The sequence below is a fragment of the Empidonax traillii genome, unplaced genomic scaffold, assembly GCF_003031625.1.
Source record: "Empidonax traillii isolate 1590-97213 ecotype Southwest subspecies unplaced genomic scaffold, ASM303162v1 scaffold180:size851510, whole genome shotgun sequence".
Classification (NCBI taxonomy): domain Eukaryota; kingdom Metazoa; phylum Chordata; class Aves; order Passeriformes; family Tyrannidae; genus Empidonax; species Empidonax traillii.
In genome coordinates, this window is record NW_020955373.1 from 415448 (window position 1) to 441374 (window position 25927).

The following is a 25927-nucleotide window of genomic DNA, read 5'->3' on the forward strand; positions in this document are numbered from 1 at the left end:
AAAAATATGGTCCAAGGTAAGGGGTAGAAAGCTGTAGAATAGTGGATAATTCATAGCCTCTGACAGTGTCTGAATTTAGACAAGGCTGAAGATGACCTTCTGGGTGGCAGACAGTTGCCTCCCTGCCAGGGTGTGCCACCAGGCAGGCAGGATAACTGCCCTTCTGAACAGCAGGCTGTGCTGCTCAGGTGACCCTGTGTAAAATACTGTGTGAGTTACTCAACAGGCTCAGCTGTCTTGGTGAAGTACATTCTGCATCTGCTTCCCTGAAAAACTTGCTTGGTAGAATGTGATAGTTAATCTTCCCTTCACGTAATTGTAGTGCAACTAACTTAGTTCTGTTCCTATTTGCCTTCCACATATTTTTTTTTTTTTCAAATGCAGCATTTTTCTTTATGATGTTCCTAACAGTGGATTTTTATTGACTTTGCAAATATAATAATAAAAAAATTAAAATAAAAAAGATGGCACAGCTCTTGTTAGTTGTGTGAACCAGTGTAACTCCAGTTGCCTACCTGCAATTCTACCAGCAGGTGCTTGCTGTCAGGATGTGTCCCAGGACTCACAGGATCTGTTCTGAGGTATGGAGATCAGCAACTGCTGTGCTGGCTTGTTTTACCTTGGCTGTACCAGTATCATACTGTGGTGTATGATAATGACCAATCTTAGTGGGGTTTGGAGCTTGGCTTTGTTTTTTATGACCCGTAAGACTCGGAAGTGGTGGATTTCTCACTGTCCAGCTTGTTGGAGTATCACACACTGCTTTCTTTACAATAAATGCGACCATTATAATGCTTTAACATGTCTTCAGTCTCCTCCCTGGGTAGGTGGTGGTGAAGATGATCAAGGAGAGGAGAATGCAGGTGTCTGATATTTAAAAACTTTATATAAGAAAACATGAGAAGACAAGATAGTTATGATGCATGAGGTGCATTACAGCTCCCTCTCCTTTTTTGTAAGCTCTTCTGGGGATTTGGGTTGGTACACAGAGATTGTATTCTCCTCTTTTTTTACCGAGCAGATATCACATAAACTTGGAATGGGAAAGATTCAAGTCCCTCATTTCTTTATACAGAGAGGCAGCATGCAACAGGTTCTGCTTAAAGTATTTTATTTGCCAAAATGACAAAGTGAAACAGTAATTTTTCATTACGAGATTTGATTCTCCTTTACTAAATTGTCCATATACAAGATTACTTTTATAATGCCAGATGAGAAAAGTAATATTAACAGTTACATGGATTGTCAGATGTTGACTTGAATTTTAAGAGAAACGTAATTCAGGTAATATTCTTAGTGCTAAAATCTCATTTACCCTCAATTTCTTTCTTACAAAGAAAATCAGAAAACTATCAGAAAGTGACAGAAGTATATTTTGTTACTGTGATAAAAGTTACTTTGATTATATTTATAACTTTTTAAATTTTTTTTAAATAGTCTATGGATTTTAGGTACCATGATCTGACCGTACCTTGACACCACAACCATTCTCAGGAGGTAACTGTGGCCCCAGCTGGTCCAGCCTTCCCAGGGGTGGGAGACTTGAAGCACCTTCTGACCACACACTGGAACACAGATGGGGTCAGAAACTTATGGCTCAGTTCAGTCTTCCCACCTCCACGATGAAATAAATCCTGTCTCTTCTACTCATCTTCCAGTTTTAGTCAAGAAAGTCCTAAATGTCTTATAATTCATGATTTTATAGCATAAGGCAGTATTAAAAAAAAATAACTCTTATAAAATGCTCATCTTTTAAAAAGCAGCCTCAAAATGAAAAAAAACAACAACTAGGGATAAAGCCTTGCAGGCAAATTTCATGACCATAAATCAACTAGAGGCAGATTATGTCCCCCCTCTTCCCCCCTAAAATGTAATTAATTAGTTAAGGTTGTTTACTGATGACTTAAAAACCAATAAAAAATATAAACCAAACCAAACCCAAACAAAAAGAAAACAGTACTTGAAAGGATGGTGCTAAATGTGCTCTGCTGTGTTCCCCTGATCAGCAAGGGCTCTTCAATTAAAATACTTCCCTTCAGTAATGACTGACCTGCAAAGCACCTCCTGTTCATTACACAGTTACAAAACACAGAAAATACAGAATGAAGATGATGTTTCAAGTTATTAAGCTGTTTTAACCGTCCTGTAAGTGTGAATTCTAAAAGTCTTCTATTTAAAAAACAGCTCTTCACAGATTCTTCTGGTATCCTGGGGGGATGTGACACTGTGGCCTTCTGTTCTGGAGTCTGTGAAAATTTCATAGTCATTCCCTCCCTGGAAGCAGAAGAGGATTTAATTTTATTTAACATATAATGACACAGAATGGACATATAAAGGAAAACATGGAAAGAAGGGCCTCTTTCCAAGGAGCTGCAGTGACAGGACACCTGACAAGGCTCAGGGAACAACAGCAGTGCCACCTGCATGAGCAGAGATCCCTGAGAGCCCCAGGGAGTACTGCAGGAAGCAGTTCCCAAGTTTCTGTTTGCTACTCTGCTTGCACGGGGTCAGCAGCAGCTCTTGGTACTTCAACACTCTGAAAATGCTGCACTGCCACTTACAGGGTTTAAAAAGAACTGTCCATGAACTCTATGCCAGAGGGACTGGTGATTACTTTTGCAGCTGGTGTCAAGGGGGAAAAACCTTTTAATTTCATTTCACCTTTTCAAGTTTATAAATCTGTAAAGTTCTTTGAAACTTCAGAGTTTTATAACTCTCAGTTCTTATAAAACTAAGCCTTTTCTTGTAAAACTTAGGCTGACCCTGTCCCTTGGCCATATTCAGACAGCTTTAATTTCATCCAAGTCCTTGTGCTTGCCATTGCCCTCACAGGCTCTTGTCAGGTCTCTGCTCAGGAGTTTTAAAAGCCTCTGAATTGCCCTGCTGAGCCCAATGATGGGGGTCAGGGACTATGTTCAGTTCCTCAGTGTGGAGACAGTGGTGAGCAAAGGAACAGCATTAAAGGGGAAATAAATATGTTTAATAAACACCAGCCAACAGGGAGCATCAATCTACACTAGCCACACAGGATAATCAGTTCATCACATAGTCATGTCACCTAGGTTTTTAACAGAATTACAGAAGTTCCATTTACAAACAATTTCTATTAAGTTTGTCAGGAACCTCGTGTTCATTTCAGGAAGCAGAAGGAAAACGTCCCAGCTCTCCCCCAGCAGCACAGCCAGTTAAACATGGACATGGTGTTTGCACCCTGACTTCAGCTCTCATCAGGAATAAGGTTAGAAGGTTAGAACCTACAGTCTTTGTGCTTTAAAACAGCTCTGAAATTAATACAACAAACTACTCACTGGCATAGTCTTGTCTCCGAAGAAATAAATCGTCTTGTATCCATCATTGGCAACAATTCCTAAGCAGTACCTCTTGTCCCATCCATCGGGGAACACATCGATGCTTATCTGCCCTCCTAGGATAGAGATGAACCAAGTAGACTGGTTTGATTGTAAGAACACATTTCTGAGGGGAGAGGAAGTGAAGAAATCCTAAACTGGCTAAGATTTTAGGTAGGGGGAGCTTTGCAGAAGCCACAGAAATATTGTGAGACCCTGGAGTTAAGTCTTGTAAGTACAGAAAGTGTTTTATAGGGTAGCAGTTATTACAGTTATGATTTAGAGATGATTATTTATCCCTTAAACAAATATGAAAGTCTTAGTGTGTTCCCAAAAAGCAAACTTTTTAAAAAAAAATTACATTTAATCTCTTTAATTTTAGAAAGAAAGGGCTCAAGTGAAAGCAGTCATAGGTCTGTGTACAGCCATGAGGTCTTAGGCAAAAGACTTTTCTAAGGCTTTCAGAATAGAAAAAGGAGGAAATCTGCCTTTTTAAACGCACCCTAAGAGGACAACAACTGCTCCAATTCTGAATCCTTGGACTTCCCCAATACCTAAAAGCATGATCCCCAGTTGAAGCAGGTGTCCTAAAGGTATTTACAACATGCTTCAGGAGAGCTGCATTTCAGTTCATTTCTGCCTTAGTGCTTCAATACCACAGCACTAATGGCAACCAGACTTTCTGAAAAATAACACAGGGCAGGAATGTGGTAATATATTAGGGGAGAAGGGAAAAAAAGAAGTGCATGGAATATTAATTCCTCCTCTATTATAATTTTTCTCTTTAAGCTTGCACTTGCTTTTGGATTCTTTCCTTCCTCCCACACAATGCAGTTAGAACTGAAGAACCAAGGGCAGCTGAACAGCACTGATGGAATAGTTCTGATCAAAACTGATTCACAGAAACAACTCTGACTAAATAGAAGCATATAATACGTTTCAAAATGAGCAGAATCAGTCATACAACTGACATTAAAGGACAATGAACTGATGACAAGCAATGAAGTTCTCTTTGTTGATGGATCTCAATTAAAATGTCCCAGTGAAAGCTTAAGAGGAAAAAGAGGCTCAGTCTTGCCTGCAACCACCCCCAGTGAGAATTATCACACAGATGAGATGGGATATGTCACAGCCACAAGGCAATATGACTTTAATGAAATTTAAAATTAATTGATGTTTTAAATTACATTCTTTTAATGTATTACCTATAGAAAATGTGAGGCCTTTGCCTGCAAATTCTCTTCGTAAATCAGCCACAAATTTCTCTCTTATATGCTCCTTCTGTTAAGGAAAAACAAAACAAAACCACACATCAGTTACATGCTGTGTTAATTCATCAATGAAAAGGTAACCCCCCAAAACATCTCAAAAATATCCAGAGGTCTGAGTACCAGGACTGTGATACAGCCACATTTTATTACTACCGGCAGCACGCTAAGAATCTTCCCACTTTAATCTGCGACCAACTTGTAAAAAAATAAAAGAGCAAAACTTCACGTACATGCTGTGATGTTTGCTTTTCCATCTGAATATCTTAGAACACTACAGAAGTGTGCTTCAGCTCCCAAAAATATTCAGTCTTACAAATGGGAAGGCTGAGGCATAAAGAAGAGTCTAAAAAACTACTACTACTCTTCTGAGGCTGTATACTCCAAAAAGGGTTTTTTCAGAATGCTTAGATATCCTTCAGCATCCATGAACTGAGTCACAGATAAAGCCTGCTTTTAAAGAATTAGGTTTCAGTTTTTTATTGGGTGAGAAACAGTTGTTGTGGTGTAGCAGGAAGCAGAACTCTGGTGGCTCAGATTCATTTCAGCCTTGCACATTTAGCTGTGCACAAAGGAGGATAAATGGTGAATAGTTTGGCCTCAGCTGTTAAAATTCTGCCTTAAAAGGCTTTGCAGAGGACAAGTAAAGGAATAGTTTTATTGACTTGAACAGATACAGGCTGGTACATTAAAGAGCTCACCAAGGAATGGTTTTATCTAGGACAGGATGTTTACCCCATGTGTAGAGGTTGGGTGTTCTGGATTAAAAGAAACATGAGTCAAACCCACCCCTTCTCAAAGTAATCATTGTTAACCATTGCAACAAAAAACCTATTGCCTATCTGCTGAGGTCTGAATGAAGAAGTTCGTTAAAGTACATGGATTACAATGAAAAAAATTGCAGAAAGTATAGAAGTTTTTTAAAAATCATAACCTGGCTGTAACTGCCTCCTCCAGGAGAGCTGGGTATTTTCAAGAGCTGTAACTCACTTTATCGAGTTCATAGAACTCAAGTCGTTCTTCCTGGCTGCAGCTCCTTCCAATGGGGGACACATTTAACATCCCGTTCCGGAACTCAATGAAAGTGCCTCTGGAAAAGGATTGATTAACAAGACAGAAAACAGATGAAAAAATGGATCAAAACGCTAAATATCATAATGAACTTCCATTTAGTTCTGAAAACAGTGGGAATCAGCTGCCTCCTTCAACCTCTCATTGTATGCATAAAGCCCCACACATGTAGGAACCAATACCTCTGGCACCAAGGAGTGTTTCTGACTTTTATTTCAATCTCGCAACCTCAACATCATCCTTTCTGACTTCTAAAAGCATGACTTGGCTTTAAAAGTGTGACTGGAGCATCCCATCAACCCAGTCCTCAGAGCCAGACAGGCCACGCTGGCTGTTTTGGGGTGAAGCTGCAAAATTCACATCAATCTGGGCAGGGTCCTACCCTGCCTCACAGGGTGCATTTTAGTGCCTGGAGCAGCTGCACCTCACATGTCACACAGAGCTGGTCTTGCTGCACACCTCTTATCTCTGGAAAACATTATGCTGCTGAATTCCAAACACATCAAGGAAACACTCCTACTTCAAAACTGAGTCTCCTTCCCTCTGAAATATAAATACTGATTCAGTCTTTCAAATCCTATGCTCCAGCTGCGAGCTTGTCTTTGTATGCATGGATTGAGCTGTTTCACATACACAGTGTTCATAAACCACAAACTACTCTTTTTTTTTTTTTTTTATTTTGCTGAGCAGCCTGAGCTGAGCTTTACATCCTGATGTCCAACACTGTAACAAGGAGAACATGTGAGATGTGTGTGTGCACATACCTCTTCTTTGGCAGCTTAATCTTTGCAATGTAACTCAGGCAGTAGTTGATTAGATCCTGAAGAATGTCCTCACCCAGGTGACCCTGAATGCTCTAACAAAATAAACACCATTCAACCAAGGGTCCAGAATTTGAGATTCTAAAAGCAAGTCACATGGAAAACACAGACATTGGATAATCAGGCATGGTTATTACCACAGAGGAACAAATATGCCTTCAATCAGTAACTCTCAGCTGATGCACACACAGTATTAACTGAAGGCTCTCATTTTAATTTTTATTTTATTTTTTAACCATAACACCAAACTGTTAAACATCCTTTAATATGCTCTCTACTTGCACCAAGTTTAGAAGGAAACTGTGGGTCAGAGGCAGCAACCCTAAACAAAAACTGCAATTAATATCTGCTGTAGCCAAGCGTGAAGAAATGGAGCTTGTTCCTGCAATAAACTGGAACAACTGCTCAAGGCAGCAATTTCAGCCAGTATCTCTTTTTAAATGTTTACTCTCCATTACTTACGTTGAACATTACAGACTAAATGAATGATCCATTAACAGGGGTCACACATGAAAACAGCAGCAATTTTGGCCTTTGTTAGAAGGGTGATTACAGAGGACTGCACTGCAGCAACAAAGCAAAGTCCTTAGAAAATATGTAGAAAATTTCTCTTTCCCACTACTGGAAATTTCACACTTACCTGCTTGCTCAGGAATTTCCCATCCTTGTATGCTACAAGACCATTTTCTGGAAACACGTAGTCATATTTTTCAACCACTGCAAGCAAACAGAAAGACAGTAACACATCCTTTTTTCCCTACATGTTTAATGCAGTTTGCCTTACATGCTGAACAGGTTAAAACACAGCAAACATTAGATCCTAAAGCACAAAAGATTCAGCAGCATAACATTAAGCACAGGATCAAAGCCACTCCCATTTCTCACTAAGATTAATGCACACCTCAAATCACATAGTCATTCAGTTGAGCTACCTGTGTTTTTGCTCAAAGGCTCTTCCTCTCCTGAAAATATGCCTCTTTGCATTAAGTGTAAGGAAGTGACTGAACACCTCAAACACTGCAAAAACCTGGCACACAGCCTGGTGAGAGAGCAAGTCAAATACTGCTCTTTTACGTTTGTTTCCTCGGTGTTACTAATCTTCAGTAGATTTCTGGCAGTTGTGATAGTCTTACTACAACACAAAATGATACGCCTTAGTGGAGACCACTTGGAAGCCAAACAAATTATGAGTTATCTGAGCATGACGGGAGGCTGTCAGTGGCATCAATTAAGTAAAGACCATTAAAGACACAGAAAAGGAAGTGCCTCTTGTAGGACTAGGGTGAGAGCCCATCGCTGCACCATAACCCTCATAACAAAAGGGGTTTGTTACACGGGTTATGGTGCAGTGAACAAAGTCAGACCCTCAAGGGATGTGCTCACAGCTGAGCAGCCACACGTGGGTGTCACACACACAGTTCCGCTGTAAAGCAGCAAAGGGAAAAATCCCTCCCAAGGTTCTCCCAGGAGTTCACCATTAGTTACAATCCCTTAATATGATACCGAGGTACGTGTAAAATGAAACAGGCTGCAGTTTCCAAGTGCCAGGAAACAGCTCTTCATAGACTGAGTGCAACGCGGCATCACCGGGAAAAACAGTTCAAAGCAAGGGAGGAGGGGAACGAACAGGGTTTGACCTGCGTTTAACCTTCCTGACTTCCCCGCGGGTGGCTCGGGGTTGCCCCAGCGCGGTCCTTACCGTCCTCGCCCAGCTGCTCGCGGATCTTGGCGAAGTCGGAGCCTCCCACCACGCCAACCTTGACCTTCTGCCGCAGCCGCTGCAGGAACGCCGCCATCTCCGGGGAGATTCTCTGCGCCCAAACACACCCGTCAGCCCGCCCTGCGTGCGGCATGAGCCCACCACAGACCGGCAGCACCAGGCTTCGAGAGACAGGGAGGATTCTTCTGCTTTCCCCTTAAGGGGCGCGGCAGCTTCACCCACCCAGCCCGCGGTGCGCGATGCCCCCGATGCCCGAGGGCTCGCAGGCTGTGGGACACCCCCCGCTCCCCCAGCCCCACGGTGACAGCCCGGAGCACGTTCCCCACCCCCCGCAGCCTCGTCCCGCACTCGCCTGGCGCGGGGCCGTGAGGGTCCCGTCCACGTCGAACAGGCAGAGCGCTGCGGGCGGCGGGGCCATGGCTGGGCCGGGCTGGGCTGGGCCTCCCTCCCGGCGGGCCCCGCGCGCTCAGGGGGCGGTGCGACCGCGGCGGGAACATGGCGGCGGTGAGGGACGGGACGGGACGGGGTGGGATGGGATGGAATTGAATGGGATAGGGACGCGCCGGTCCCTCTTCCCTTTTCCCTTTCCGTTCTCGTTCCCCTTCCTTTTTGCTTTTCTTCTCCCTTTCCTTCCCTTTCCCCTCCCGACGCGTCCCTGCCCGGGGGCGCTGGCGCTCGCGTGTCACACCGCGGCGGGGGCAGCGCCAGGGTCCTTTCCTTCCTGTTATCCTGCACGTCCCCAGTGTCTGGTCCCTCTTTCTTCAGTGTAGAGCACTCTCCCCACTCCCCTTTACTGCGCCTAGTCCACCTTTTTTCCCCCCGTTTCTCTAAAATTGCCATTTAAGTGGTTATTTAGCACGTCACCGATGGCAGCCCACGTTCCCTGCCCTCTTTGCTTTGAAGCGGCCCGTAGTGCCTTGGTGTGGCTCGAACGTCACTGGTTAACTCAGTTAACTGTGTTATCCAAAGTGTTTTCCTTTCCACGGGGGGGTGTGAGCACGAACACCCGTGACAGAACACTGGTTTGAGGTTACTCTGAGCGGGGGTTTGTGCTTTGCTCTCTGTAGGTGCCTGAGGGACCGACTAAGCTCGCTGTGGTTCAGTTATAAAGAGGGCTCTAATGATGACCTGTGGTAACCTTTCCTTACAGGCTTGGCTCTGCACAGTCAGGACTAAACTCTGCATGGCACCAGCTTTTGGGAGGTGTCTACAGAAGGAGCTCTGGACAAGGTCATGGAGAAGGGGAGATGCTCGCCCGCCCTGGACTTTTGGTACATGGGAGTGTTTGCAGCCACAAAACCAGCAAGTCAGTGGTGTTACCAGTTACCTCAGGACACAGTCTGTGTGTCTGTCCCATTTGGCCGCTGCTGCTGCGGTCCAGCAGAAGGCTGTGGATGGGAGGACAGAAGAGTTCAAACTGGTCTACAGGTTTCCAGGGATAAAGTACTGCAGGGTCGTGTCCAGGCTGAAGCTGTTGCAGACTGCCACCACCATGGTCACGCTGCCTCCCATCTGGTACCTCTACCTGCAGAACCAGGTGTCTCAGAATATCTTCTTATACACAACTGGCCTTGCAGTCTTTGCTGGTGCAATGTTGTATAGTATGAGTTACTTTTTTAGAAGAATTATTGGATTCATCTACTTGAGTGAAACTGGCCAGACTGTCAGAGTGGCCCACTTGACGTTCTGGGGAAGACGGAATGACATTTACTGTCCCATAGAGACAGTGGTGACTTTGGATGAAGTTGGAGACAGCAAGGAGGAGCTGCTTCTCCAGTTCAAACGGTATAACAGCCCAGACATTTTATATTTCACAGTTAAGTATGGACAGATTGTAGACAGAGAGAAGTTTACTCAAATATTTGGAGAACTTGTGTGATACAGCAGCTCATTTCCAGTGATTTTCCATGTTTCATGTTCATTGTGCTTGTTGTTCCATGAGGTTTAATGAGCTTACCACACTGACACCCCTCTCCTTTTCCTATGCAAAACCTGCTGTAAGTGCACCCAGCATAGAAAGTCACAGTGATAAAGAATAATCCACTGGATTAAATGTCTTTGCGGCTTGTTTATGGTGTGAGGAGTGTCTGTTCCATGTTGGGTTCTGTGTTGTGCTGTCACAGCAGTTCCAAGTCTGAACTGTCCTCCATGCAACATGCACTTAGGAGGCTGCATTAGTGGTGCTGACCCCAACTGCCTCAGCTGGCCCCTTCAAGTTGTTGTGAAACGGGAAAAGCTCTTGAAGTGAAATACAGGAGCTGCCCCATTTAATCATAGAATATTAAGGGGTTGGAATGGACCTTAAGGATCATCTTGCCCCAACATTCCCTGCCATGGTCAGGGATACCTCTCACTAGACCACATTACTCAAGGCTATATCCAAGGCTTTATCCAACCTTGGACACTGCCAAGGTTGGGGCATCCACAACCTCCCCGTTCCAGTGTCTCACCACCCTCACAGTACAATATTTCTTCCCACTGGAATGGTAAAAGCAGCACGTGTATCCATGAAGGACAGTGGTCTTACTCCATGGTGTTAGCGTGACTCCTCCTTTTCCAAAACCTCAGTAAAAGGGAGGAATTTAAACCTGAGAAAGAACCAAACATGTCACCTGTAACATGTAACACTTCTTTTGAATTGTCAGAAGCAAGTTAACCCCTTACACCACTCTTCTAGCTGTTACCTCATTTGAAAATGGCAAATAAACTGACCCTCACCAATAATCTGGAGTGTTCCTTTCCCTGTCTCTTCCTCATGCAAATTGAAGCCTCTGTCTCTTGGTGGATCAGCAGATGCAGGTAAGTAAAATTGCCATTTAAGTGCACAGGCTAACCCTGAATTACCATTTTTTCATGTTGAACTTTTCCTGGTGGGGTTCTGTGATTTTAAATTTCGGCTGATGCTATGTGGCACAGCAATATCAAAAGGAAAAGAAAAATGTTCTTGGTGTAAAAGCCATGGCAGCAAAATACAGTGGACTGTACACATACACTGTTTTTTGGAGGCTTATCTTCATCAGAATGTATTTAATATGCACTAGTGGTTCAGTTCAGGCATGTCCTAGGTGTAAAATTAAAAGCCCTGCAGAAGTTCAATTATAAATATTTTATTTAAGAATATTGATTACATATGAGATGTCATTTGTTATGAATCTGTGTACAGTTACTAGTTACACCATGAAGTGTAGTTAAGTATTTGTTTAAACATTTATTTGGCACTGTCCACAGTATGCTGTAAACAATATTAACTTTATATGCTTCAGCTGCAGTGCTTTCTATGTATTCTCTAACAATTTAATCAACATGTTGTACACAATTATACAGTTACTGAGTGTCAGTAAAAATTATAAAAACACCTAGAGTAGTCATAATAAAAGTGAAGATGTGGTAAGACTTCAAATTACTGGACCTTTGCTTCTGTAAAAGTACAAGACTTGCTAGAGACATTCACTAAAACTACTGCACTGATATGTTGAACAAACTAATTCCCAAAATGCTGTCAAATACAGTTCTTGGTTTGACTTTCCTTTTGCTGATAATACGCTTACAAGGACAGCGATGACAATGAGGTTTTGTTGAACACCAATTTACTGGTCCTTACCCCAGATTTCTACAACCTCTGTTCAAAGACCTGCTCAGGTTCTGCCCAGTGGTACCAGAATTCTGATTTTACAGAAATCCCACTGGGTTTCAGCTGGCAGGTGAGTGTACTTGGATTTCCCAAACACCACTACTCTAAAATGGGAAAACCGTGATTAACACTTCTCAAAGCAGGTAAGAAACCTTTCACATTTTGGTAGCTGTATTAAACATGTAAATCTTTTAACTGCTCTGTCTCTTATTATGTACTTAAAAATTGTGGTCAGGTCCTAAATAGGGCAACTGTAAAGTCCATTGTGGTCCCTGTGTTTTGGTGCACAACAGAAAGTTAAACTTAGTAAACAAAATCCAGATGCTTCCTCCAAGAAAAAGAAAAGAAAGGCACCAGATCTAGTTCAAGTCAGCCCTAAGCAAACAGTAAAGAGACATCCAAAACAAAACAGTTCTCTAAAGAAAAACAAATTAATGAACTGTTGACGTTTTTTTTTTTTTATCCTGTGGCTTTCTAGAAGATCTCTGAAATATCAATGACTTAGAATATACTATCAGAACAAAAATAGAATTACTTTGCATTATAAATATGCAGTTAGGACTAGGCCTTCACTGTAGTGGCTCTGATACCAGATAATGGCTAAGATTAAGCATTTCTTCTGTAGTTTTACAAAATACCTCAAGTATTTATGTAGAACTTGTAATAGATAAATTAATGGCTATTGCGTGTTCTGGGCAAATGGTAAGATAATCTGGAATCATTCTAAATTGCTGGCAGAAGTGTGAATAATGTGCTTTGCATGGTTCTCTAAGCTTTGTCAAATTCAGGATAGAGCCTTCTCTGTACAAGTCTGCTTGTAAGAGAAGTCACAAGTTTTAAAACTCATCCATGATGAGGAGAACAGGCCAGGTGCTTCAGTGCCACTTGCAGCGCTGCAGGCGTGGCTGAGGGCACCGGTGCCTCTGGAGCAGCCTGTGCGGGCTGGGCACAGGGGGTACCCCGGCCCACCTCGTGGGACAGATGTCTGTACTCTTGGGAAAAAAGCTGGAAATCACTCTGTAAAACACTGTGCTTGGCAGTGGTGGAAAGCAGAGCTTTCCCTGAAACACCGATTTTATTCCAGCTGCCACTGGAGAATGGCACTTCCCATGTGGCAGGCACGTGGCCCCTAAGTGAGGCCACTCTTGTTGCTGTTACTGGACGCAAATCTGGGGTCACCTGTGAAAATGGGTCCTGGTCAGACAATGGATAGTCAGGGCCACGGCTGGAGACAGGAGTCTGCAGTTAGCATGGCCCAGGCCAGAAGAGGGAGGCCCACAGGTTGTAGGGGATGCACAGTGAGGGCAGCTGCGTGTACCTGCTGGTGACCAGTGCCAACGCTCTGCCTGGGGCGCGTGTGCATGGAGCAGCTTGCCTTGGGCAGGATCACACACAGAACACAAACCTCGGTTTATGACTTTACACTTATCTTGTAAGTAGAGGAGACATGAATTAATGCAGACTAATTTCATAATCAGCTGTTCAGTGTGAGGGAACTGCTTTTTACTTGAAGTTTGCTAAGATGTCACTGAAAATGTTCAGGAAGAGGTGCGCGTGGTGATCCTTGAAGATCAGTGTGGGGCGGAAACGAATGGATCTGTCTCCACAGCCTCCCAGAACAACACCTGAAACAGGAACAGGATAGGTCCTCTTGTCATTCCCACCTTTGCCAAGTATCCACAAAATGCAGGTCTCTTGTCTGAGGTTTACCTCACTGTGAGGGGCCAACCAGAAGCTCCCTAAATCCCTGCTAACCACACCATGATACAGCACGTGGGCAGTGGTGTGAAGGACATCAAACCTCACAGAAACTTAGAAGAACACTGTGGGTGCCTGTAGCTGTTCTCCAAAACACTTGGAGTATGGGGACTAACCCCAACAGCAATGGAAAGAATCCACCCAGTGCACAGCTTAGCTCTACTGGTTAAGTATCTTGGTGCCTCAAGAGGTTTCTTTACAATTGTGTTTTTAAACTACTTCATTTTTTAATTACAAAAAGTTAAAATATCTCAGTGCCAGCAAACCTGTTCCTGCAGTGCTTTAAATGCATGGTACTCCTTTTACCCCAAAACCAATTCTTTGAAAGGTCCCTTGCACAACAAGAACTCAGCCACTGAGCTGGGCTTACCCTGCCTCAAAGCAGAGCCTTGGTTTACCATGAAGCAAACTACTTCCCTTCTCTCCCTGCTGCCTTAGTTTCAAAGAACAAAAAACAGTGTATTTTTTACTCCAAAATGTTGGTTTCACCACAGTTTAGATGCACCATGCATTTCAAGAGATAGGAGTAACAGCAAAACTGGACAGCAGCAAACCCAGGGCCCACACACAGTTAAATTCAAAGAGAATGTAGGTGTGAGTCCTGAGGATCCCCTCCAGGGCCTGTCTGCAGCTGGGTGACAGTTCTGTGGTAAAAGAGGCATGTTGTTGTAGATCTGTGCCCATTTAGGCAACTCATCATATTTAATCATTAGGTATTCTTAGGTATAAAATTCACAGTTCTCCCTGTGTTTTCCTAGGCATTAACTTTCTTTCAACTTTCCTGATCTCTTTCTAGAAGGAAGCCATGCCCAGGGACACCTGAAGTCACTGCAGAGGACTATGAGACTGATGTCACAAAAACTCCTGCCCTATATAGATCTCTTCCAGTAACACCAGACCTATAGAGCCTGGTAAATATACACAGCAGGCACTGGACTGGTCTGAAGTCTCTGAAAACACAAGTATTTCCAGAAAAGTCTAAATACAGTTTTGCTTGTCCTTTCCCTTCTCTCCTCTGATACTGTGGTGCACATACACCATCTGAAAAAGGAAAATTCAGTAGCATTACCTATGTTACTGTTTGTCACATGAAGCTCATCCACACTCACAAACTATCTTACCTTTGTTTCTGGCTATTGTAATTAACTTGTTCCTAGTTGCATCATTTGGAGTGTCAAACGAACAGAATGTTCCTCTTCCTCTCACTCTGCTGATGAGATGGGGGTAACGAGCCTGCAAAGAGAGGAGAGACATGCCCATAGCAGGTGCTGGAACAGAGGGCACCTGGTGGCACCCAGTTCTGCCAGGTGGAAACCCTGCTGCCTCCTGGTTCTGCTGGAGTGGAGCGAGTGCACGAGCTGGGCTGCTCACCCAGCAGAGACTGCGTTTGGGATTATGCTGTGCAAAATGCTTTTTGGGAGGAGAGCACCTCCAAGCCTACCCTTAAATGCCTGCCTGACTTTCCTTCTCACATGGGGCTCCATAGTAGAAACTGTGAGGAATTTCCCTTAGTCAAGGGAGGGAAAGCTGCAATTTTCTTGTTTAAACAGCCCATCAGAATTGGAACAAAGTATGAAAGCACCTTCCTTTAAAAAGAACTTTGGGATGATGAAATACAGGTGCTTGTAGTAACAAAACCTTCTAACAAAGCAATTTAACTAGCTGCACTTCATACACTCAGATATTTTGGGCGTCACCCTCTATTTTGGATTAAGCTGTATCAACCCAACATTTTCAAGTCAGTAAAAGAAAGTTTACTTCAATGCAAAAAGGGACACAGTTATTCAACTTGCATTGAAGTACCTAAACCAGCAAGCTGTGATGGTTTAGTCCCCAGCTGGAGTTCCTCAGTCCAAGTGCTTAAACTGGATGAGGGCAGATCCCGCCCCACCAGCAAATTTATTTTTCTTATTTACAATCCTTCCAGATGTTTACCTGCAAATCCAGCAGCCCAGTCAGTAGGGCTTTCCCGGCGTGGGTTGCGTTGTTTAGAAGGTCTTCTGTTTTAATAACCTTGATGACTTCAGCAAGCATAAGGTTCTTGGATGGATCTCCAAGCCAGGTATTGAAAATCCGGTAGGGCTTGGGAAAGGGTGAAAAAAGAGTTGTGGAACATGTTAACAGGCAAATCACTACAATAAAGAAAAACAAGGCATCACACTGGCAGTGCAGACATCTGATGTATGAAAAGGCATGCATTAATCTCACGAACCCCCCTTTTTCTGTTGTAAGAGCAAAATCCCACTGCCCTGCTGAGCTGAAACACAGGGTGACTACTTCGTGCTTCACATTTAGTGCACTCTGTCTTGCTGCTCTGACATCTTATTGAAACACAGCTATAGAAGACAGGGAAATCGTCTATACAGGTTTTTGCAGCAAGCTTTATGTTGTCCTCCTTAATTTTGCCTTTTTTTTTTTTTTTCATTTATTGCATCTATAAATAATGTCATTAATGTCAAGAGGAAATCTTGCTGACAGAATCTGCAGTGCTGACATACAAGCCCTGAAGGTCCCAAGTTGCCCTGTAGGAAAAGGTGTCAGTTTGAGGTTGGGTTTTGTACTGAAGTTTAGTTCCATGAGGCTAAATCCTGTCCTCCACTCCCCCCACCAGCTTTATGACCTTGGTGACTGACAACAACTGGAACACAAGTGAAGAACTGATGATGACAGCTGTTGTGTGAGCACACAGCAAGTATTTGTGAAACAGCAGCTCCATCCAGCTGAACCTGCATTGCTAAAGGAAACCTTGTCCCTTCCATGGAGGTTACAGTCACTCCTCAGTGGGTCACCAACTAGCACAGAGTTTGTCTCATTGAAAATCTTACAGCATTTGGCCTGAACTCCTCTTTGTGGAAAAATCCTCCTGTCATCATCTTCTTACTGAATGTTACCACATCAGCTGGGTCGTCCAGGCCCCAGTGTTCGTGTGCCCAGAATTTTCCTGTGCAGCCGCCTCCTGTCTGTACCTCGTCCACCAGGAAGGCACAGCCATGCTGTGGGGAGAGAGGGGAGGAGCAGGGAATGTTACAAAACAGAAACACCTCCCTTAGTGAACAGAGTGATGTGCAACATCCGTCTTTCCCCTCCCTTCACTGTTCCAATCTCCCCTCCTCAATCCCTCCACCAATGCCACTCACTGTGAGACAGGTTTCACAATGCAAAATTCAGCTGTTTTTTCAGAAAGGCTTTAGAAACTTATTTTCTACCTAAACTCACAAAGTATGTGCTGTTATAGAGATTTAAACATGTCTAGAGGGTACCTGAAAACATCTGGGAGGAGCACAGGTGGCATTTTCAAAACCCCTGAGAGAAGCAGTGTCATTTCTAGGAGCTTTGTTTTAAATAAGGAGTTTCTGCCCCCAATCTGAGTTGGTCATTTGTGATACAAAGGCAATACCAGCAGCATGAGCCTTTCAGCTGGGGGCCTGAGGACCTGCCTTTTCAGACAAGTCTGCTGAAGGAGCTACTCATGTGAGCTGGCAACATGGGGATTTTATGTGAAAGACTATTTTGTTAAAACACTGGGACAGAGAGGTAAGTTATGTCATGGTATTGTAATTAAAAAAAATTGGTAAGTACTTCCAGCAGCACCACATTTCAGACAAGGCAACCCTTTCCATTTTACATTACTTACCATTCCCCCTTGCACAAGCAGCTGTTAGCAATGGTGGAGTCCCCATCCCTGGAAGGATTTAAAGGATGTGCAGATGTGGCACCTGGGCATATGGTTTAGTGATGAATTTGGCAGTGCTTGGTTAATGGTTGGACTCATTGACCTCAGAGGTTCTTTCCAACCTAAATGATTCTATGATAATGGAAAAAGCTGCTTTTTCTCATGGCAGAACAGAATTTTCCAAATGTCACCTCTGCTCTTCTCTATATGCACCCAGATGTTTTGAGGGTGAAAAAAAACATGGAGTAGGTCTTCCTGAGGTCTTCCTACTTCTAAACAGGTAACTTCACGTTCCAAGTATCAAGACATCTGTCCTTTTCATTGTTTTATTGGAACATTAGCACTACAGTTGGACACAAGTTGTGTTTCAGCTTTTTTTGCAGTTAAAAACAAGTTTGTAATTAAAAATTCACCCTTTTCCAAACTCTCCTCTTCAGAAATTGAACCTTCTCAACAAACTGGCATTATCGTTTAAAGAACACTACTGCAAAATTCATAGTTAATTAATCCAAGTAATTTGTCTCAACACCTTGAAATTAGAAGGTAATTTATTGGACTAAGGAAACCATTAGATGTGCATCAAATGGAAGAGACCAGGGGTTGCTTGTATCTGACTACAAGTACATAACAACCCTGACTGCTCTTAGGGAGGCCTGTGAAGCTCTCAAAGTCCCTGGGGCAGGGGGAAGGCCCGTGGAGACACCCACAAGTATTTGCATGTTTAGCTACCACTGAATGACCAGTGGAAGGTGTTATTACCTTTCTGGCAATATCTCGTAGCTTTCTGAAGAAGTCATCTGAAGCATGATTGTCCCCACCCTCCGACTGTATCGGTTCTACAATGATTCCAGCCACAATCTTCTTCTTTTTCCTGTACTTTACAATCAGGTCTTCCACCTGTGAATGAAACATTTATGATACATTCTCCTTCCAGGCCATTCACACATTTCCTCCCAGCGAGACTCAACCTCAGCAACAGAGCTTCAACTTTTCCAAGACATTCCTGGCTATAAAGGTGTCAGGAGGCACAAGCAATTAACGAGCAGTTCCTCCAGGATTTAACACTGCCCTCTTCTTCCTGAATAACACTTAAATTTAAATCATGTCCTAAACATACTGTAACCAGTTGCACATTTATTTACAGTGGTGTGAGAGCACTAGCCAGGTTCAGCTGGCAGTGTGGTGGGCAGCTTTGCCACTGCTGTCGTTCCACCTGAGCAATGGGGAAGGAGACAGATTTTGTGTCAGAAACCAGAATTCTGCTGATGTATTGCAGAAGGTCATCTGGAAAATTTACTTTTTCCGGTCACCCACTTCAGATACATTAAAATTAATCGGATGAAATTGTGCAGAAATCCTGTTGCTGATAAGGGAATTAGAGAGAATTCTCATTAACCTTGTAGTGCCAATTGCTGCATTTAGTGGTGTATTTGTACTTGAAATACCCCTCACAGCTTTCAGGGCCCACAGCCCATGCAGGCTGTGAAAAACAATGATTTCCAAAGGAGACCAGTAAGCCAAGCCACAGACTTGCTAAGAGACCATTTGGCCTTCGGTTATTTTTTTGTTGTTGTAATTTTTCTTTGTTTGGTTGGTTTTTGTAGTTTCTTTTGTTTGGTTTTTGTTTTGTTTTGTTTTTTTTAAAGCTATCGTGGAGCAACCCCAAGGATGCCATTTGCTATGCTTTCTGTTTTTCTGGACTGAGGCAGGTTTGGATAAGTGGTCTCTTGGATCCCTGCACAGCCCTCCCTGCCACCAGCTGTGACTCTCCAGGCTCTGCACCAGCTCGGTTCCTTGCTTCCCACTGCCATCTCTCAAGACTGAGCCCTTGGAAGCAGCAGATTCTGGATCTCAACAGGGAATCCTGTGCTTCTGGTACCTGGAAGTGGTTCTCCTCCCTTAAACTCTGTTCTACCCAGCTTTCCCATCTCCCAGGCTGGGGAAGGACTGTCCCTGCCTGCTCACTCCCTGCAGCCACAGGGAGGATCAGAACTTGACACCAGAACTTGCCAGGGAAAAGCTGAGAAGCCTGAAATCCTGTTAGAGGTTCTCTTTGCAGAGAGGGTTATCCATGCTGTGTTATCCCTTAGTCCATGGCTCCTTGGCAAGTTCACTGTTCGCAAGGAACTTGTCCTGCGTGTGGAATTTCACCGGGGTGTCACTCATGCAGCCCCAGCGAGCTGGCTGTTCTCCTGCCAGGCAGGACAAACTGACTGTAAACAACACTGAATGCTGCTTTAATCACAGGCTGTTCCAATCCCTGAAAACATTCTTTTAGTGAAAGGCACTAATCCTACCAAAACTATTCATTATTTCAGGTCAAAAACAACAGAAAGCTGCCAGTGAATTTTTTACCTCCTCTAAACAACGGGCTTCTTCCTGTTGATTTTCTTTCACAAAATCTTCCAGGGGATACTTTAGCCTTGGAAATGGAGCAATAGGCCAGTCCAGTGATGGAATGTCCAGTTTGTGAATTGCTTTAGAGTGAGTTGTAGCTAAGCAACCTAAACACAGAGAAGCAAATATTAAAATAATACCTCTCTAAGAACAATAAAGGGAAAAAGCTACCAAGAGGTGAAAAATTGCCTGACACCACAACAGTAGAATTACCTTAATTGCTCTTTTTGCTTTATTTTCTGAAATATTGGGCAATTGGATTTAGTCAGATCTAAGTGGATTGCTCTAGCTTTTAAGCATCAGTTTCCCATGCACTGTTCCAAAAGAACAGGAGAACCTCTGTCAGTCTGAACAGGTTGTTCAGACTAGATGGGTTTCAGCTGTCCAAAGATAACTGCTCACAAAGCTTACGGGTACAGCACTCTCAGGTAACACGCTTAGAAGAGTGATTGAGCTGATATAAAAAGGTAAAAATGAATGACATCATGTTTGTATATTGTGGTGATTTTTTTCCCCAGGAGTTAGATTTTCATGAGTACAGACAGGAAGCTCTGGATTCTGAATGGTAATAAGAGACCTGAAAATAATGATAATAATAAAAGAAAATTCCTACTGTCATTAAAATATTCTGTTTCAGTACTTCTGGGGCTTCCAGGCCAAACCTTAACAAACCTACAGCTTGTCCACCAGTACTATGTGTCTGAGGGAATCCCCTTTTTCCACAGGCACAGCGAGCTGAGGGTCAGAGCAGGAACTGAGGAGGGACAAGGCACAGCTTACCCAGGGTCCTGCCGTGGAAGCCGCCCATGAAGGAGAGCATGGCATAGTCGGGGCAGCCAGGGGGCTGCAAGGAGAGCACACAGGGGGGTCAGAGAGGGGCTCACACACCCCCAACACAACACCCCCCCAGCCCACAGCACCATGGGATGGCCAAGCCTGAGCTGCAACCCCTCAGTGCACCCTGACCCGACTCCTCCTCAACCATTGGGCACCACAAATTGTTACAAATACATTGGTCACCCCCTAAAAACCACCTGACCTCCCAAAGCCCCTCATTAATAATGATGAATCCTTGGAATTTTATCCTTGCACATGTGAGCTCACACAAGACTGAGCATCCAGCACACTCAGCCCCTTTTTGCACAAACCAAAACCTGGATGTGCCTGGGGGTGGCATCAGGGCTGTGGGAGCTCCATATGGAGAGGCAGAGGCTGTCCCATGCTGGACCCCCTCTGTGCATTCCAGATGACTCACTGATATTTGTTGGGAGCAGTTTGTATTTCACCATTTCCTAAATTTACAAAACCCAAATTCCATCTCACATACAGCAAAGCCAATTTTTCCTCCCAGTCTTCCCTTGCAAGCCCAAGCCAATGGTACATCTGTAGGTCAGGTAAAGAACAAATGTTACCTGGTTAATCATGCAAGATTCCAGTTCTTCTTTTGTGACATTATTATGGCCCCTCTCCTTGTTCTGCAAAAAAACCAAACAACCCAACAGGAGTTTTCCTGTAGTTGGTTGTAACCACTGCATTTATGCATTTGACTAAACCACAAGTCAGTAATCCTGGTATTCCAAACTGGAGCCAAGGAAGACACTGATTGTGGCTCTTACATACTAACTGCAATCTGCATCTTCTTTTTAATATCTGAAGTTGTGTCAGTATGAAGTGAAAGCTTAGATAAACACTTTTTAATAAAGATTTTATACTAGGTTGAGTATAAGGGACATTAAGAGCAAGACAACCTCCAAGCCTTACTTAGTTTTACAGTAACAGTTCTGATGATAAATAAATCTCATGTTTACAACTAAACCTATAAAAAAGTTCTTAATATTTTACTCACTCTGTACCACATGAATATTGCTTTAAAGGCATTTTCATTGGAGCAGGATCCACAAGACATGGTCATTACCTGTGACAGGCCCTTGGGAGCCACCTGTCAAGCAAGAGAGAAAATTACCCCAAAATACTGAGCACAGATATAGTGCAAAATGATAATAATAGTGATTAGTCCTTAACATCATAAACTTCAGTGTAGTGGGATACCAACCATGCCTAGGGTGAGGAAAGACAATTTTAACTGCAGCTGAGAGGGCTTGATCAAGCTTCAGTGCCAAAGATCTTAAAATTTAAATCAAGACAGAGAAGCTACTTAGCCCACTCTCTCTTATGAAAGCACAGGGAACAGAGGTAAGTGAAGATGTGCCTTCTCATCCGTTCTTGAACCCAGAAAAAAGAGGCTGCATCTGTGCAGGGCTGACATGCCGCGTTCTCACACTCAGTTGTCAAGTCAGGTAAAAAGGTTTGACCTCGTTCCTCACTGTGGGAAGGCAGATGGACGAACAGCTAATCTGTAATGTTCCCTGTTAAAATCCATAACATCCCTTGATGTGCTCACAACCCTGAACACAGAACAAGGCAACTCATCACTTCTGTCTCAAACTTACTGATAGCAAAGACTCCTTCAGTTTTTCCGTGAAGTTCTCTGGAGGTAAAATCCCTAGGGCGGGTCTGTTGATAAAAGTGCTCTAAAAAGACAAAGGAGGAGGAATTGTTAGGTTCTTCTATCACATGAAAAATACGTTGATATCAAAGCAGTGACAGTTCATTGTAATTACAAATACCAGGCAGAAATTTGTATCATGGCACATGGAGTTTTAAACCAGGGACTAATAGTTATGCCTTAGAATATGTTTTTCTGTTTCATCCTTACTACTTTGTTCTTGCAGGACACCTTGGGAAAGGTGCCTGCTAACTCATACTGACATTTCCTCGTCAATATTGCCACTTGAGTTGCTCAATCTCAATTTTTGCTACACACAGGAAATATGCTTTAAAATCTTTATTACTTGCCTTCAGTTCAAGTAGCTAAATTCAATTAGGATAGCAACATTTTCATCCTTACTGAGCTTCAAGACAGATCATTTTGGAACACTTTGGTTATAAAACATCCTCCAGATACTACTGCAGTGGGATTTGGGGGAACAAGACAGTGTTAGGCAAGAGACCACCTGAGTGCTTCCAACTTCAGTGTCCTGTGGACTGGTCAAATCAGGATTCAAACCTTTGGGAAAGGTAATTTTGGTGTCAGTGAACAGCAGCTGGCGGGAAAGATGAGCCTGCTGCCCACACAGGGGTTTCTAAGGAGCAGCTCTGGAAAAATCGCCTCAGTCTCCCCAGTTCACTAATGGAGATGAAAGTCACATTTATGCAATTAATTTCAATTAAGTGTCATGGATTCAAATCGATTCATCGCTACTCTTTGTCTTTGTAGGTAATCTTATTTGATTCACACTGTGCTACTTTTTATTTTAAATTAAATTCGCTCAGAAAAGGACAAGCTCAATAAATTTGCCAACTGCAAAGCAACATTATTTGCTCTTCTTTTTATTTGTTGCTTTTCTTATTGAAGAAGGAATCATTGACATTAAAGGCTCAGCTTTGATGACTTAAGTCTTAATGGGTCTCCAGAGAGGACAGACTGATTCCTCCATAACACTCATGTTTTCAGTGCAGCTCAAACTTGCACATTTATTGGCATCCTTCAATATAAGAACTTGTTTGTTCAGACACGTGAACCACAGCAAGAGGTGTAAGTGGTCACACTATAAAGGACATTTCATCAGGATTCTTAGGGGAAACCAAGTATCACACAAGATGTAACACTGTATGAGCTAGGACTTTGTAATTTGTTCTTTTGTTACTTCCAAAACATTGTTTCAACAGACTCCATCTTAAAAAAAAAAAACCTAAGCAAGGATGTTACTGACAGATTATCAAAGTTTCTGTTTAGTAGCTGTGAGAAATCTTACTTGATTTTTGTCTCAGTTTAGAAGTACATTTTCAGCTGGAGTTAGAGATACAAGACCATGAGTTTTTTTGTGAATTTGATTATGGGCTGTCACAATCAATTGACAGCACTTGCCATTAAGCAGAAAAGTGGTGGGGTTTTTTTGTTTGTTTGTTTTTGTTTTTGTTTTTGTTTTTGGTTTTTTTTTGTAGTTAATGAGATACTCAGAACTGAGAAAATCAGAACATTGACACCAAGCTGCTGAGGGCTCAAACAAACAGAAGCATATTCTGTTCTTTATAGATGGCCGTAAAAAGGGTACATGGCCGTAAAAAGGGTACATGGAGCATTACAGACAAACCAAAGTCCCTCCAGGAAAACATCCATCCCATCACCAGCATTAACCACGGGCCCTCCCTTGCTGTGTATCACTCAGAGAAGAATGGGTACCAAGGGCATTGGTACATGGGAGAGAGGGGTCCTGGTTGTGCCACTTCAGAGGGGTTCCTGTTACTTCGAGCTGGCAGCCTCTTACCTGCCCTTCCCCAGTGGGTAAATTGCCAGCTGCCACCAGACAACAGGACTTTTTGGGTTTGGACTTTTTGTTGGTTTTGAGGGGTTTTTTATTATTTGTTTATTGTGTTTGGTTTTTTTTAGATCTGAATTCACTGACTGCTGCTTTATAAGAAAGATATTATTCTCAGAAATCATTTTTATGAGCTAACATTAAGTATTTAGAAATATAAGTCCTTCTGAAATATCCAGATCTGCCTTTGATAACTCCAGCATTTCTAGGCCTGGTGGTTTGTTTTTGTTTTGTTGTTTTGATGTGGTTTTTTTCTGTTTGTTTGGTTTTTCTTTGTTTGGTTTGGTTTGGGTTTTTTATTTATTTATTTTTTTAAAACTTGAATTATTTTAAGTCTGAGGGAAGGCACAATTTCTCATTCTTAAGAAATGAGCACTCCAGAAAGCAAATCAGCTCAAGGAACTCAAATGTCTGCACTTCTTTGCCATGCTGGCTCAGGATCCACACTGCTGGAGTGTACTTAGGAGATGGGGATCAGTCACCATTCCCACCCTTCAAAAAGAAACCAAACTTCCCACAGCATTCCAGATGGAGGGCACCACATTCAAAATGCTATATTTTCTCTCAAAGTCTTGTGCTTGTTTCAGGCTCAAAAATCTTCACTGGGAACGCTACTGAAACTGTTAATTGGAAACACTGTGTTTGAACTGTGATTTAAAACTGGCTGCAAACATATCAGGTGCTTGCATCACCCAAATGTTTACTTCTTGTAAGGCTCCCCAGAGGTTTTGCTATCTCTTAAAACACCACCGAGCCCTTTTCATCTAGGGAGCAGTGTAGCAAGCAGATCGTATCATACATTAAATTGAATCATTAGCATTCACCATCAGTTAAAGAAAAAATGAGAAAGCCCACAACAAGGAGGGAGAGGACTCCTGCAAGTACCTAATCTTTTAATTCACTTACCAGGTTCTGTGGCTGCTGTAAAAGCTTTATCAGAGAGGGATGGCTGTAACCTAATTAAAGAGAACAAAGAAAGAAAACAGTTATTTCTATCTGGTTTAAATAAACTCATGCAAAGCATAACCTAAAGAATAACCCTGACTGAATGCTTGACTGTTTCTGTGCAACTTGTATTATATTTTTTAACTCCTAATAGTAGAATTTCTTTTGAAGTAGAACAAGCCTCTTTTATTATGTGGAGCTTCAGTACAAATATTGTGTCAGGCAAAATCAAAACATGTTTTAGTACTGAATGTTAAAAATCAATGCAAAAATAAATGAAACATTGATCTTTTGCCCGATAAGGCCTGGTGGAAGCATCATAGTTTTTACCAAGTACTGCAGGACTGACATTGTTAACTGCTTGCTCACTCTCCTCTTGAGATTTCCCACGTGGTTTTGGTTACTCTGCAGAGCAGTGTCTGAACTTCTCTTCCTCAGTGAGGAGCAGAGACCACTTTCTGCCTGGGCAGCCCACCAGTCACTGTTCCTGACAGTCACCATTAACCTGTGTTGTGGAAGCATTCCCAGTTTCTCCACCCCAAAGCAGCTGCTACAGCTCTTGCTCCCTGTCACCCTGACCTGCTGGGGGCTCTTGCTGAGCAGTGACCACAGCACAAAGCCAGAAAGAGCTCCTGGCACCGACCTCGAGGGAAGCCCCTTGTGCAGTGTTCATTCACAGTGGCTGCTGCTACGCTTGTGGTCTCACAGCAATTGCCACCCTCCTTGAGTGTCACACCGATTATTCCTGGCACAACAGACCTTCGCCCCTCTCCCCAGGCTTTTTAACTGGTTGGACTTTTCCTCACTGTAAAATCAACTTAGAAACATATATTCTCCCCTTCACACTTCTCTTCCATGCAGCTGCCATCTTTAACAGCTGACCATAAGAAATAAACAAGCAAAAAATAATCCACATT

The 25927-nt window shown here is 43.0% G+C and overlaps 3 protein-coding genes and 1 long non-coding RNA gene across 6 annotated transcripts in view; 2 read left to right on the forward strand and 2 right to left on the reverse strand.

Annotated features, from left to right (window-relative positions):
• Window positions 1-1148: 1148 nt before the first annotated feature.
• PMM2 (phosphomannomutase 2) lies at window positions 1149-8671 on the reverse strand. Of its 2 annotated transcripts, XM_027886164.1 has the most exons (9): window positions 8580-8671; window positions 8207-8318; window positions 7148-7224; window positions 6451-6542; window positions 5606-5705; window positions 4553-4628; window positions 3309-3424; window positions 2097-2274; window positions 1149-1831 (listed from the first exon to the last, which is right to left on the reverse strand). In XM_027886164.1, the coding sequence occupies exons 1-8, from the start codon at window positions 8643-8645 to the stop codon at window positions 2170-2172; spliced, it is 744 nt and encodes a 247-aa protein (XP_027741965.1). In that variant the 5' UTR covers window positions 8646-8671; the 3' UTR covers window positions 1149-1831; window positions 2097-2169. The 2 variants fall into 2 exon arrangements, with proteins under 2 accessions (XP_027741965.1, XP_027741967.1); XM_027886166.1 differs by lacking the exons at window positions 8207-8318; window positions 8580-8671 and adding an exon at window positions 8019-8106.
• LOC114058640 lies at window positions 3116-10957 on the forward strand. The gene is made up of 3 exons (XR_003571510.1): window positions 3116-3126; window positions 3584-3591; window positions 10483-10957. It is a non-coding gene; the product is annotated as an uncharacterized LOC114058640 (long non-coding RNA).
• TMEM186 (transmembrane protein 186) lies at window positions 8698-10295 on the forward strand. Its single transcript, XM_027886163.1, has 2 exons — window positions 8698-8731; window positions 9378-10295. Exons 1-2 carry the CDS (start codon window positions 8723-8725, stop codon window positions 10104-10106), a joined length of 738 nt encoding a protein of 245 aa, XP_027741964.1. The 5' UTR covers window positions 8698-8722; the 3' UTR covers window positions 10107-10295.
• A 361-nt stretch (window positions 10958-11318) lies between the features above and the next one.
• ABAT (4-aminobutyrate aminotransferase) overlaps window positions 11319-25927 on the reverse strand; it is a 52442-nt gene continuing 37833 nt past the window's right edge. For both annotated transcript variants that reach the window (XM_027886161.1, XM_027886162.1), the window contains exons 6-16: window positions 24972-25021; window positions 22137-22217; window positions 21533-21625; window positions 21099-21161; window positions 20467-20530; window positions 19645-19793; window positions 18049-18186; window positions 16442-16609; window positions 15552-15698; window positions 14738-14849; window positions 11319-13483 (exon numbers count right to left, since the gene is read on the reverse strand). In XM_027886161.1, the coding sequence (XP_027741962.1) occupies window positions 13362-13483; window positions 14738-14849; window positions 15552-15698; window positions 16442-16609; window positions 18049-18186; window positions 19645-19793; window positions 20467-20530; window positions 21099-21161; window positions 21533-21625; window positions 22137-22217; window positions 24972-25021 (1187 nt within the window). In that variant the 3' untranslated portion in view covers window positions 11319-13361. The remainder of the gene's footprint in view (window positions 13484-14737; window positions 14850-15551; window positions 15699-16441; window positions 16610-18048; window positions 18187-19644; window positions 19794-20466; window positions 20531-21098; window positions 21162-21532; window positions 21626-22136; window positions 22218-24971; window positions 25022-25927) is intronic.

Bases quoted from the DNA above. Each gene is read 5' to 3' on its own strand.
- PMM2 (XM_027886164.1), bottom strand. From the start codon at position 8,645: ATGGCCCCGCCGCCCGCAGCGCTCTGCCTGTTCGACGTGGACGGGACC. The intron at 5,706-6,450 runs GTATGTGCACAC...ATCCTTTTCCAG, and splicing joins ATTAAGCTGCCAAAGAAGAG to AGGCACTTTCATTGAGTTCC. The intron at 3,425-4,552 runs GTAATACATTAA...TCTCTATCCTAG, and splicing joins AGGCCTCACATTTTCTATAG to GAGGGCAGATAAGCATCGAT.